Source organism: Henckelia pumila, chromosome 1, assembly GCF_033568475.1.
Source record: "Henckelia pumila isolate YLH828 chromosome 1, ASM3356847v2, whole genome shotgun sequence".
Taxonomy (NCBI): Eukaryota; Viridiplantae; Streptophyta; class Magnoliopsida; order Lamiales; family Gesneriaceae; genus Henckelia; species Henckelia pumila.
Genome location: NC_133120.1, coordinates 96,561,158 through 96,576,480, shown reverse-complemented (window position 1 = coordinate 96,576,480; position 15,323 = coordinate 96,561,158). Strand labels below are relative to the sequence as shown.

At 43.1% G+C, this 15,323-nt stretch overlaps 1 protein-coding gene across 1 annotated transcript; it reads left to right on the top strand.

Moving 5' to 3' along the window:
* Nucleotides 1–316: 316 nt before the first annotated feature.
* Nucleotides 317–1,564, top strand: LOC140869840 (uncharacterized). The gene has a single exon (XM_073272980.1). It carries the CDS (start codon nt 317–319, stop codon nt 1,562–1,564), a length of 1,248 nt encoding a protein of 415 aa, XP_073129081.1.
* Nucleotides 1,565–15,323: the final 13,759 nt, after the last annotated feature.

Sequence of the window (15,323 nt, the reverse complement as noted above, 5' to 3'; positions counted from 1 at the left end):
GTCCAGATCGGAGCTTCCGATCTTGCCGACGGAGCTTCCGATCTCGATCGGAGCCTCCGATCTTGGCACGGAGCTTTCGATCCACTTCGGACCGTCCGATTTATCTTGGACTATTTAGGCATAATTTAGTAATTAATTACCTTAATTACCTTGATTAATTGTGGGTTACTACAGCCATGCTCTGAAGGGGCCCGAGACCCGATACAGTGAAATGGAAAAGATGGTCCTGGCCCTTATTTTGACTGCCCGGAAGCTCCGACCTTACTTCCTATCGCATCCGGTCACTGTCCTGACCAATAGCCCCTTGGGCCGGGTGATGATTCAACCGGATGCTTCAGGTCGATTGGTCAAGTGGACAGTAGAATTGGGAGAATACGATATAGAGTACAGGCCTCGGGCAGCTATTAAGGCACAAGCTGTGTCTGACTTCCTGACCGAGGTCATCACATTTGGACAGGAGGAGGTGTGGAGAATCTTTGTGGATGGGGCCAGCAGTTTGGAAGGAAGTGGAGTGGGGGTGATTCTCATTTCTCCCACTCAGGAAAAAACTAAAGTGGCGATAAGATTATCATCTTTCAAGTCAAACAATGAAGCAGAGTATGAAGCAGTAATCTCGGGCTTTAAATTGGCTCGGGAGGTGGGAGTCAGGCATGTGATTGTGTATTCAGATTCTCAACTGGTAGTACAGCAAGTCCAGGGAACTTTTAGCATCAGAGAGAAGAGATTGCAGGAGTATGTGGGACTTATCAAACAGCAGGGAGAAGAACTTTCTAGCTGGAGCATTGAGCAAATTCCCAGGGAGCATAATGCGGAGGCAGACGCCCTAGCCAGGGTGGCATCATCCCTCACTGGTATTGATAGCCGGGAGGTGATACAACAGTCCGGGTCGGTGATGTCCATTGAAGGAAGGGAAGAAGAGGCCTCGGAAAGATCCTGGATGGCTCCCCTTGTAGAGTACTTGCAGACAGGAATCCTTCCCGGGGAGGAGGCACATGCCCGAAAGCTCAGAAGGCAGGTAGCTCGATTCACCTTGATTAATGAAAAGTTATACCGGCGATCTTTTCAGGGTCCCTTGCTAAGGTGCCTAGCCCAAGGAGAAGTGAGGTATGTACTTCAGGAAATACACGAAGGCTGTTGCGGAGATCACGGAGGGGCTCTGAGCTTGGTCCGACGTACCCTATTGGCGGGATATTGGTGGCCCACCCTGCAGCAGGATGCCCGGCAGGTAGTCAAGACGTGTGAAGGATGCCAAAGGTTTGGGAACTTTTCTCACAAGCCAGCGGCGGAGTTACAACCGATGTGGGCATCCTACCCTTTTGATCAGTGGGGCATGGATATCGTGGTACCATTTCCTGTGGGCCCCGGACAGAGAAAGTTCTTACTGGTGGTAGTGGATTATTTCTCTAAATGGGTGGAGGCTGAGCCATTAGCGAGAATCACTGAAGAGGCGGTGTTGGGATTTATTTGGAAGAACATTGTCTGCCGATTTGGTTTACCTCGGAAGCTTGTCTCGGATAATGGGAGGCAGTTCCAGGGAAAGAAAATAAAGGATTGGTGCACATAGATGATGGTAAAGCAGGTATTCACTTCCGTGGCGTACCCCCAAAGCAACGGACAAACGAAAGTAACTAACAGGACTATCATCCAAACTTTACAAACCCGACTCTTTGGTGCTGGTAAAAGTTGGGTGGAGGAGGTTCCCGGTGTGCTATGGTCTTACCGCACTACCCCCAGGACGGCCACAGGAGAAACACCCTTCAGCTTGGTGTATGGGTCCGAGGCCGTGATCCCAGTGGAAATCGGACAGACCTCCCCCCGGGTGAGAGCTCACCAAGAGGGAAAAACCATGGACAGGACGCAAGAGTTAGACCTGATTGAAGAAAAAAGAGAACGGGCCGCTATTCGAATGGAAGCCTACTGGAGCAGGATAATCAAGGCGTTCAATCAAAAGGTCAAAACCCGGGAATTCCAGATAGGAGATTTGGTACTGAAGAAAGTTAACCCGGCAAGAGGGGTAAAGAAGCTAGAAGCAAAGTGGGAAGGACCTTACAAAGTAATTCGGAGGAGGATAGGAAGGAGCGCCTGGTATTTGGAGGACAGTCGGGGCAAAGTCCTACAGAGGCCCTGGAATACTCTGCATCTTAAGTCTTATTATCCTTAAAAGTACATATGCGCCTGTAAATTATGTTTCTGCCGTTTGTATAAATAAAAGGTATGTTTTGATCTATTGTAATCGCAAAAGTACTCAAAGGCCCGTGGTAATTCACGAGCGATGTAAGTCCAGGTGATCTGCCATCCTGGCGCCAAAAAACCCAGGTGATCCACCACCCTGGTACTCAAAGGCCCGTGGTAATTCACGAGCCATGTAAGTCCAGGTGATCTGCCACCCTGGCACCAAAAAACCCAGGTGATCCACCACCCTGGTACTCAAAAGCCCGTGGTAATTTACGAGCCATATAAGTCCAGGTGATCTGCCACCCTGGCACCAAAAAAAAAAAAAAAATAAAAACTCAGGTGATCCACCACCCTGGTACTCAAAGGCCCGTGGTAATTCACGAGCCATGTAGGTCCAGGTGATCTGCCACCCTGGCACCAAAAAACCCAGGTGATCCACCACCCTGGTACTCAAAGGCCCGTGGTAATGCGTGAGCCATATGAGCTCAGGCGACCCACCACCTGGGACTTGAAAAGGACCCAGGATTCCTGGCGCTCGGGCATCGGAAATGCCCGAGGGAGTAGGCCACCCTCATGGTATATCAAAACAGAGGATTTATCCAGGCACACAGAAAAAATCATTCGAATAAAGAGGCGAATCAAGAACAAAGTTTTTTCCTTAACAAACAAAATATACATGTATAAAAGTTAGGAGCCCAAGCCTAAAGCTCCGATGAATAGCCTAAATCTAAGAACCCGAGGGTTCGGTTCCCTCTTGAGATTTCTGCTCTTCGCTGGCGTCTACCCCTTCCTGGGGCCCTTCTCCTTCATTTTCAGGACCGGAGGGTAAAGAAGCAATGGCCAAATTAAGATCTGGAACTCCTTCCTGCATCAGACCAGCTGCCTCGTACTGAGTAGAACAGAGGTCAAAGCCCTGGGTGAAGAAATCGAAGGACTTATCCATCACCGTCTGCTCGAACTCCTTGGAAGAAAGGAAAGAATTCCGCCATTCAGCTTCGGTACCAAAGCGCTCCTCCAAAGCCTGGGCAGCATCCAGAGCTAAAGAATGATGCATATCCGCCTCCGTACGGGCGATTACCAACTGGTTCTGCATCACCTCCGCGGAAGCCTGAAGCCCACTCACTGCGTTCAAAGCCAGGTCTTTTTCCTGCCGAACTTGACCAAGCTCCCGGGTAATTTGCTCTATTTGAGCCTCCAGAGATTGAATCTCGGAAGAGCGGCGATCTTGGATCTCAACTAGCTTACGCTGCCATCTTTCCTCCACTCGCGCCACATCTGCCCGAAAACCCTCCAGCGACTCTCGGTGGGATCGAACCTTCGCTTCATGAGTCTCTCTTAGGGCGGCTGCCTGCGATTGAAGTAGAGTGATATGCTCCTCAAAAGAGCTGCACCTCTCGCTCTCTCGGGCGAGACTAGCGTTCGCCTCATAAAGGGCATTGGCCAGCATGCATAAGCCCTGCATCCAAAGCAACCAATGGATTAAATAAAGACGTGCACAAGCACATCTTTTTTTTTAGGTATCTAAAGGGCAGAGTTTACCGTATAAGCATGGGAAACACCCTCCGATAGTTTGGAGGTGATACCACGAGCTGCCAGTAAAGAGTGATCTTCCGGGGAGAGCAAGCTTTGGATTTGGGCAACTTTGGAGGAGGCTGTCCCTGATAAGAACAGAGGAAATCGAGAGCCCCAGGAGGTAGAATCTACTCGGTCACCCCAGGCGTGAGAAGTGGGGTCACCCGCAAAGACAGAAGTGTCCCAGCCCGGGGCCCGAAGGGCCATAGAAGAAGTAGAAGCAGATGAGGCCAGGTCCTTGGACAGCAGAACGTCCTCCGAGTCCGTCAGGTCGATCATCTGGGATACCTGGCCGATTTTCCTCTTACGATGGGAAAGCGGTACCTCATCTTCCAAGTCCTCCGATGACAAAGACAGCTGGGCTTGGGAAGCAAGTCGAGGTGGGCATAGCGCCATGACAGAAGTCCCGGCAACAGCAGCACTTGAAGGGGGAGAGAGCACAGCTGAAAGAATCGGTACTGTAGACGGAGGGACTACCACGGTGGGTAAACGCAAAGGACTTTGCGGATGAATAGGACTCTTTTCCTCCCTCCGGGCCTTTTTCCTTCGCTCGGCTAGGGCTTGGGTTTTCTCTTTAGCAGCCTTCCTCTCAGCTGCCCGTCGGTCGAACTCTTCTCTGATCATATCTGATGGCTCTGCACCAAAGGAACAAATGTGATTACGTGTACGAATTAATAAATAAAGCAGTGTAAAGAAAGTCAGAGAACAGCCATTACCAGGTTGAGCCCCCGGGTCGCCGTATGCATTGATCACCTGGTCAAGGAGATCTTCCACCCAGGTGCCCAACCCGTAGGCTATGATGTTATCGTTCGTTAATAAGGCGGGGGAGGAAAATGTCCTATTCTTGACTAAAGTCAAGCTATGAGTATAAGGCTCCTCAACCTTATAATGTTCGGGAAGCTCAGGTTGAGGAGGGAGACTAGATAAGAACCCGGTCCTAAAAGTGAAAGGAGCCGGGGGTTGAATAAAAAAAATACCGCTCTTTCCATCCCTTTAAATATGAGGGGATATCGGAAAGAAAACGAGCATTCAGCCGTGCGGCCAGGGAGAAAGCTCCTTCGTTGAAGCGGGAAGAAAAAAAGTAGTGCAAAATCAGAGGGGTGATGGCTAAGTTGTGCATTTTAAAGAGGATATAGGTCGAGGCCATTATTCGGAAGGAGTTCGGGTGGAATTGATTAACAGAAACTTGAAAGAAGTCGGCAACAACTAGGTAGAAAGGAGGAATGGGAAATCGATGGCCACTCCGAATTTGGTCTCGGAAAAATGTGTAGCAACCGGGAGGAGGAGTATCAGGAGCACTCCCAGGTAGAGGACGGAATAAGGAGTAGGATAAAGGGATTTCCCCTGAGCCACGAAGTTCCTCCGCGGCCCCTTGGGAGAGGGTGCTAGGAAGGTAAGTGTACCAGCCCAAGGAAGAGGGCACAGAAGATAGGGGTTTTGGGTTCTTCACTTTTTGTTTGCCTTTTCCCTTGGGGCGAGAGGAAGAAGCAGCGGAAGGCTTTGTCGGGAGTCGGGAAGCTTGCTTAAAAGAAGAAGGTCGGGAAAGCAGCGCAGAAGTGGAGCGAGCATCGCTCGAGCTACCGCTTGGATCCTCGTCTCTGGGCGAGCCTTTGGCATTCGCTCCAGAGGTAGATGAGGTACCTGTAGACATTGAAATAAAACTTACAGAATTAAAGCGAATTAGGGATGTAGGGAAGTGAACAATGGAACTGAAAGCACAGTCGCTGAAAACCAAAGGGTAATGAGTTCGAGAAGAAAGACGATGAGAAGAAGAAGGAAGGGTCGCGAAGGATTAATTACTAAAAGGGGCCAAAATAATCTGAGCCGTGTATTTTGAAATGAACGGTAGAGATACGCAAAGCGTGCTCAAGAAGCTGAAGCGACGTCTGACAAATTCTCTGACAGGCGCACTACAAAGCGTCTAGGGCTGACGTAAGGGTAGCGACTCCCGGGTAGATACCCCGAGAGATAGGACCCGGGATGACGATACCTCGGGTGGATTGGACCCGGGAAGATGGTATTAGCTTTTCGGGACAGCGGAGCAGGTCCTAGCCCGACTATCTTTAGGAAGTGTGGTGATATCATATTACGATACCCCGGGTGGATTGGACCCGGAAAGATGGTATTAGCTTCTCGGGACAGCGGAGCAGGTCCTAGCCCGACTATATTTAGGAAGTGTGATGATATCACATACCCGGAATGACGATATCCCGGGTGGATTGGACCCGGAAAGATGGTATTAGCTTCTCGGGACAGCGGAGCAGGTCCTAGCCCGACTATCTTTAAGAAGTGTGATGATATCACATACCCGGGATGACGATACCCCGGGTGGATTGAACTCGAGAGGATGGTGTAACCGCAACATATTAAAGAACCCGGGACTGGGGGGCAGTAACCTGGGATCTGCAAGAAAGGCTTAACCTGGGAGGCCTTAGCACCCGGACCGATACAGGAGATTGAAAGGAACCCGGGTAAGGGGCCTGGGAGCTAGAACCTCCCGGAGTAAGCCTTCGGAAGTTAGGAAAGGAAAGGAAAACCAGTGGGGCCCCGGCCTTTCTATTTTTAGGGCCAGAAAACGGCCACGTTTATTTGAAGTATGTCAGGTTCAAATCACAAATCCAATCATTACTAAATACGATCCAAAGGAGTGGGCTCTATCCGGAAATTATGGGGGTCTAAATCACACGTGATAATCATTTTATCACCCTAAAAGTTGTCAGTAAGGCCATACCCAGTAATCATTGAGGACCCGGGTGGGCGAGTATAAAAGCCCATCCTGGGGGGCAAGGTAGGGGATGGACTGACTCTCTAAAAAAATATTGGTAGAACTTCGTCTCCAAACGAATAAGATATTCATATATTTTGTATCTTCGCCTACCTTTTTCGCTCGGGAATTTACCCATCCTCGGGTAGTCATTTTGTGATAATCACATCATATATATATATATATATATATATATATAAATATGCTCTTCATTTCGCCACTCAATAACTTTAATGGTTTTGTTAGTGTTCAAGCAGCTATAAAATAATCCAAATCTGATCTAATGCCTGCAGAAAACCCAAGAACAGCAGGGTTATATTATATAATATTATTATTCACGCTTGAGGGCATCATTTTCTACATTAACAATATTCCACGTTCTCATGAACTTTAATTATATCCAAATGAGATTATTCAATACTCGCTTTGCTCAAGCCATGGCTAGCTGTCATAATTCCCTCTTAGGACGTTTATGGAGGATCTTGGTGGTCTGTTTCATGGGCGGTTCATGAGGAGTTTAGGAAGGGCGCCGCCAATACTTCCAAGGTGAATCTGAAAAAAAAAAAACAATTATATATCATCACCACATCAAATAACATAAATAACGAATCTATACGCGTGTTTAATTTGTTGCATGTTGTATTTTTGTAAGATTTTTTGTTTTTGGTGTACGTGGCTCTTTCTGTCTCTCTCGGCCCTTGGGGGATGGGGTGGACCAAGTCTTTGTATAATTATTACAATAATAATTGTGCAGTGTGTGTGATTCTTCCTAGCTCTTTGGAAAAAAATAAATCATTCAAACAAAATGGAGGGAAAAAAATATTAAAAAAAGAGAAGGAAAAATGAGTGAAAAAAATAAAATAATGAGGGAGACAAAACAGGGGGAAGTTATAATATATGGATACGAAATTTAATTTGAAAAACGTTTTTCAATTATATAAACAGTAGATTGAGCGAGCAACTCACAAAAGTAAACAATTGATACAGTATAAAATATTAAATTATTATATATATATATGAATCATCCAATATTTCATGTGAGAAAAATTTTGTCATGGTGAAAGTTTTTGGCTGCAAATATTTTCTTTTTCGTAATAAAACGATATAGAATTGCATATGCAACCTTATAAATTATTGATTTAATACAAATAAAAATATGAATTTTCGAAAAGTAAAAATAATAATTATAATAATAGAACTCACGCTACTGGGTGTGGGCCCAAGTCGGCACCCTCCTTGAGAAAAAAAAAAAAAAAAAAAGAAAAAGAAAAGAAAAGAAAAGAAAAATTTACGACAGTAGTCTTGGTTTGAAAGAGCGCCCATACTTCTAGCTTGGTGAATTGTGAGAAAATAGAGAAACAAGAACAACGGTTGCTATTGGGAAACTGCATGCGTAAATTTATATTTTTGCTACTTGTCTTTCCTTCGTGAGTTGGTGCAAACGGTTGCTCCCAGGTGCGGCATCACGAGATAGAAACTATGTAAATTGAAAAATAAATAGACACCAAGATTTACGTGGAAAACCCCTAAAAAATTATTAGGGTAAAAACCACGGGCAAGACCAAAAAAATTCCACTATAATATTTGGAGAATTACAACCTCTCTCTGTGTTTCCAAAGAGACACTCACTCTCTTAATACAGGAGAAAATCTATCTCACAAATATATAGAAATAACTAGGGAGAGAAGAACACTCAAGCTCAAAAGAAATTGCTTGAGAATGGGATGATCTGAATGAAGGGAAGAGGCACGTATTTATAGGAAGATTTTCTGCGTGTGAACACACGTTGCAAATTCAAGACTGAATTTGCTTTGATGCATGTGGTTTCCGTTTCAGAACTTCTCGCCTACATATGTTGACAATGGACATGCATTAAATGCATGTCCCATACCCATCAATTCTACCGACATTTCTTCTACTTGGAGATTGATTGAGAATCAAACACATCTCCACACCTTCTTTTAATCTTGTCATTCCCGCTGCTTACGTTTCTGCTAGGCCACTAGAGGATCTACACCACTCAAACTTCTCTGTGTTCACTGGCTTGGTCAGAAAATCAGATATGTTATCCTTCGTATGGATCTTCAGCATGTCCACACTTCCTTCCTCTACTACTTCCCGTACAAAGTGAAATTGTACTCCAATGTGTTTAGTCCTGAAATGAAAGGCTGGATTCCTTGCAATGTGCAAGGCACTCTGACTGTCACAAAACAGAGGAATATTTTCTTGTTTGTGCCCAAGCTCCTCCAATAACCTTTTAATCCATATTGCCTCCTTACAAGCTTGAGTAGCTGCCATGTATTCTGCTTCCGTTGTAGATAATGCCACAACTGTTTGCAGTTTTGAAACCCAGCTGACTGCATCTCCTGCAACTGTAAACACATAACCAGTAGTAGATTTTCTTTTATCTGGATCACCTGCGTAATCTGAATCCACATAGCCCCTGAATGCAAAATCTGATCCTCCAAAACATAATGCAGCATCCGAGGTACCCTTAATGTATCTAAGGATCCTCTTAACCGTGCTCCAATGCTCTTGTCCAGGATTCGCCATATATCGACTGACTGCTCCCACTGCTTGTGCAATGTCTGGTCTTGTACAAATCATGGCGAACATTAAACTCCCCACTGCTGATGCATACGGTACTCGAGACATCTCCATCTTCTCTGCTTCACTGCTAGGACACATCTCAGAAGATAACTTGAAGTTAATAAGAAGAGGGGTTGAAACTGGCTTACTATGAAACGCCTACTAATAATAAATGCGGAAAAACTTTTTTTTTTTTAATAAAATACTAAAAATAATACTATACATATACGCCCATACATATATGTATAAACATAAAAAAAATAATATTACTACATAAAAAAAAAACTTAAATACTTGCTGAAAATGTCATTGTGCATGAAGTAAAAATACTAAGTTTGATAATTCAAAATTCCCATAATTAAAATAATAAAAAGAAGAACTTGTTTAAAAACTCAGCATAATAAAATAAATGTTCCTCAAAATCAACTAAAATCTGCGACGGTCACGGGGTCCACTGCTCCGTGAGCTCATAAGTCCTCACCATCGGTAGGAGCTACAAAAACGTCATCATGCTCACCTGCACCATATAAGCGTAGTGAGCCTAGGGGCTCAACATGTCTAATCCTTTATAACAAGGTTAAAAATAATGCATCACATAATTACTAATACATATACATGTACATGAATAAGCATGCTTAAAAAAATAATTAAACATAGCATAAACTTAAATTAAACTTAAATATCATAATAATACATAAACATTGTTGAGCAAAGTATTTTCTAACATCGAAATGTCGTATCCATAGTGTAACCATACATACATTAAATACTGATCAGCGTGGTAAACCAACGTACGTGGCGGTGACGAATCACCTCTTAAATTGGCAGTAAACTGCCTTTCAATAGTTCACATATGGGGACGAATCCCCCTTAAATTGTCACACTACTTCAACTTCCAACATAAAAATTATTTTCTTTTGCTCAACCTTAAACATTAAATCATGCATAAAAATTATTTCATGAATGCATGCACTGAAAATATGTCCGTAATATATATTTAATTAATTTTTTTCATAATATAATATACTTATACTTAAAATAGACTTTATGCATAAAAATAATTAAATATATATACCGGACTTATTTATTTTTCATGGGTTGGTCCAGACTGCTGGTCACTCACTCTAAGCCCATTAACTTAAATAAAAGCCCAATAATCATATCTTAGCCCAAATAACTTAATTAAACTTAATTGGGCCTAAATAAAAATATTTAAACCCATTAACTTAATTAAACACAATAAAATTCTAGACTGGCCCAAAAATCCACTGACTGGCCCAAAAATTCTCATGGGCTCCCAAACCCATAAAAATCATTGGGCTAACTTAAATAAATTATTTAAGTCCCAAATAAAAATATTGGAAAGCCCAAATAATTTTTTAACTAATTATTAAAGCCCAAAAAAACAATTAAACTCTTAATTAATTATTAAAGCCCACCTAACCCGGACCCAAATCCAACTGACCCGACCCACTACTTACCAGACCCGACCCGGACTACCCAGACCCGACCCACCCCCACCCCCAGCCCAAACCCGATCCCCCCCTCTCCTACCCTCTCGGCTGTGCGAGCAGCAGTTACTTCCGGCGATCGGCCGTCCAACTCCGGCCACCACTGACCGGAGTATTACCACAAAAATCTAACCTACTTCTAGTCGGTTCTAACAAAACAAGAATCAGCCCAAACGGTGGTCCGAGGAAGGAGAACGAAGCCTTGCAACAGGCTGTCCCCCATCTCGCACCCAGCCCTGAGCGGCTGCCGTAAATTCGATCGTTCTCTCTACTCCGACCATATTTTTTTGTGAAACCACTTCTAAATCTTAGCCAACATCAATGGGGTTCTAACCCTTCAAACCTCACGCCAAACCATTGCCTGAGGATGGAGAACGAAGCCTTCTTCCTCTTAACCACAAATCTGCGCGCCATGACATCCGAAGATGACAGCTTCGTTTCCAGCCTATACCAACCTCAAATCTCGACCTAACTCGACCCTAGGGACCCTGATACACTCTTTTATCTTCAATCCAGCAGCCCAGATCCTCACCATGTCATAAAACGTGAGATTCATGCAAGGAAGCATTCAAACCGTGAACATCGAAGGCATATATGCAAGAATTTCATAAACTTTCGTGATGTAACATGCTAGATCAAAATTTCTGATGCATAAAAATTTATGTAGCTTATATGGTGTTAAAGAAGAGAATTCGACATGCCTTAGACGAAGATAAACGAAGAAACGAGACAATAATCGCGTGTACGGCGCTCCGGGACGACGAATGGATCAAAAATAATCCAAGAAAATGATGGATCGGCTATGGAGGTTGAAGTTTTCTGTCAAAACTATGGTGGAGGCTGATGAAACGTGAGGAAGACGATGAAAAAATATGGGGGAGGCGGCTAAATATTTTTAATCGGTACAGGGATTTATTTTTAGGTTTAATTTGAGTAGATATTGGTTTAAATAAATAATAATAATCAACATAAAGATAATATACCAACAAAACTTTATTTAAAACTCCTAATAATAATAAAAATCTGATAACACAACCAAAATCCCGAAATATAAAATTAGGGAATTTTTAAATATTAATAAAAGTCATTAAAATGACTTATTTTGGCTAAAAATCAACCTTAAAATAAATACATAACTAAATACTAAAAATTTTCTTGACAAAATACCTTAAAATATTATTTTAAGGCTCATAAAACTCATAAAATATTTTTGGCTAAATATTTTGGTATCTCGTCCGTCCACGGTCCCGTCTACGCGATCAAGACAATTAATTCCTTAAAAATCTAAAAATACCATAATTACGGGTTAAATGCTAAAATAAATTTAAATCATGCATATATTTCACATAATAACAAATAAATGTCATTTAACCCAAATATAAAATTTTAAATAATTAATTTCCTTAATTATGCATGCGAATTTACGTATTAAAATTTTTGGGTATTACATACTATCTTGCATGTTGAAGCGTTGCAAGAATTTCTTCAAATAATTTTTCTGGGAAAGCCAAATCTTCCTTTTACTTCTGTCTCGGTGAACTAACATCCCTAGAATCTTGTTTGCTGGTCCCAAGTCCTTCATATCAAATTTCCTAGCCAACTGTGCCTTCAATTTTTGGACCCGATCTTTGTTGGGGCCTGCTACCAACATGTCGTCCACGTACAACAGCAAAATGATATAATCATCATCACCAGACCTCTTGAAATACGTACAAGGGTCTGCACTGAGTCTGTTGTACCCAAGGCTCATGATATAGGAATCAAATATTTTGTACCAACACCTCGGTGCCTGTTTGAGACCGTACAGAGATTTGTTCAACCTGCAAACCAAGTTCTCTTTGCCTTTTTCTGCAAAACCTTCTGGCTGGAGCATATAAATTTCTTCTTCAAGATCGCCATGAAGAAATGCCATTTTCACATCTAGCTGTTTTAGATGTAGGTCAAACACCGCACACATTGCCAATACTATCCTGACTATTGAAAGCCGAACCACAGGAGAAAATATCTCATTGAAGTCAATTCCTTCTTTCTGAGCATACCCTTTGACAACCAATCTTGCACGATACCGCTCCACTTGGTTATTACCATCACGCTTGATCTTATAGACCCATCTGTTATCGATAGATTTCCTCCCTCGTGGTAGTGTAACAAGATCCCAAGTTTTATTCCTGTCCAATGCTTCCAATTCTTCCTGCATCGCTGTCATCCACAAGGATACATCCGAGCTTTGAGTAGCCTCATGGAAACTCGATGGCTCACCATCCTCTGTTAATAGACAATATGCAATGTTGCTTTCAGTGACATAATCTGAAAGCCAACCTGGTGGTCTTCTCTTTCGAGTTGACTGCCTCACTTAGGAAACCTCTAACTCAACTGGTTCTTGTTTCTCGTGCTCTGGTACTGCTTCACAAGAAACTTGATCTTCGTCTGTCTTGTTTTCCACCTGAATGATAGTAGTTTTTGAATTCTGTGTGCCTTTGTCTCCCTTCACTTTATCTTCCTCGAAGATAACATCTCTGCTGATGATAAGCTTGTGGACAGTAGGATCCCATAAGCGAAACCCCTTTACTCCATCAGCATAGCCCAAGAAGATACACTTTCTGGATTTAGAATCCAACTTTGATCTTTCTTGCTCATTGTACATAACGTACACCGGACTTCCAAATGTATGTAATCGAGAATAATCAGCTGGCTTGCCAGTCCACACCTCCTTCGGAGTCTTCAAATCAATCGCCACTGAAGGAGAACGATTGATGATGTAAGAAGCGGTTTTGACTGCTTCTGCCCAAAATGACTTTGGTAGACCCGCAGTACTCAACATGGCCCTTGTTCTGTCCAACAAATTTCTGTTCATCCGCTCCGCCACTCCATTCTGCTGAGACGTGTAAGCCGTCGTGAACTGTCGTTTGATGCCCTCATGTTGACAGAATGCATCAAATTCATCACTGGTATATTCTCTTCCATTGTCAGTCCTCAAACACTTGATTTTATTGTCAGAATCAAGTTCAACCCGCGTCTTGAAAACTTTGAAGATTTCGAAAACATCTGATTTTTTCTTGATTGGATACACCCAACATCTCCTAGAAAAATCATCAATAAACGAGACAAAGTATCTCGCTCCTCCTAGGGATACCACCGGTGCTTGCCAAACATCAGAATGAATCAACTCCAATATGCCTTTGCTTTTGGCAGTAGACGTGCCAAACTTCAATCTGTGTTGTTTACTGGTAACACAATGCTCACAAAAGGGTAGATTCACTTTTGTAAGCCCCGGCAACAGCTTCCGTTCTGAGAGAATATTCATTCCTCGTTCTGACATATGCCCAAGCTTTCTATGCCACAACTGTTGATTCTTCCCCCAAACCAATTTATGCAACAGCTAGTTCCGCCTCTTTGTATGTTTCCCCCAACAATACATACAGATTTGCATCAACCTTTTCCGCCTTCATAACCACAAGCGCGCCTTTCACAATCTTCATGATCCCTTTCTCGATACGGGTTTTGCACCCAATATCATCCAATTGCCCCAAAGACAAAAGATTCTTTGTCAGGCCCTTCATATGTCGTACCTCCTGTATGGTGCGAATAGTATCATCAAACATTTTGATTTTAATGGTACCGACCCCAGCGATTTCCAAGGCATGATCGTTTCCCATGAATACAGATCCTCCTGAGACTGGTTCATACTGTTCGAACCATTCTCTCCTTGACGTCATATGCCACGTCGCTCCTGAATCCATAATCCATGCATCACAAAATTTGTGTCTGCCTTCCGCAACCGTTGCTGCTTCGCTGAATAATATTTCATCACTTCCTGAAGTACTGGCCACATTTCCTTGAGATCCCTTTTCGATGCTCTTCGTACACTCTCTCTTGAAGTGCCCTTTACCGCCACATTTAAAGCAGTAAATATTCTTCTTCTTACTTCTTGACTTTGATCTACCATATATGTGGCTCCCACTGGAGTCACGCTCCGTCAATCTTCCTCTCGTCATCGGTAAAGCCTCTGCTTGCTTCGACGTTGCCAACCTATCTTCCTTGTTCCTTCGACGACTCTCTTCTCTAAGAACCGCAGTTAAGACGTCGTCAAAATTTAAATTATCCGAAAGAACATTGTTGGTAACATTGATGATGAGCTGATCGTATGAATCTGGTAGACTTTGAAGTAGAAGCTCCGCACGTTCTTTTTCCTTTATTTTATGCCCCATAGAGGTGAGCCGGGAAAATAGAGTATTCAGTGTGTTGATATGTTCGGTCATCGATGAGGATTCCGCCATCCGAAGAGTATAAAGCTTTCTCTTTAGAAAAATCTTGTTGTGTAGTGACTTGACCTCGTACAATTTTGTCAGAGTATCCCAAATAACTCTTGCGCTTTTTATTTCCGAGATACTTGACAAAACTTCATCCGCTATCGCCAAGTGCAAATTGGCAACAACATTGTGATTCATCTCATTCCACTTTTGATCGTCCGTGACATCCGCCGGTCTATCTCCAATAGCCGCCAAGCAACGCTCCTTTGTTAGAATTGTTTGCACCTTCAATTTCCACAGCAAAAAATTGCTCCCATTGAACTTTTTTATCTCGTATTTTTCCATCATCTTGACTACAATAATCCTGCCTTACAAAATCTCAAAAAATCTTTTCTGATGTGGAAGATCAGTTACAGCTGCAACCAAAGAGCATACTCAGAATTTTAAGAAATTTTATGCCAA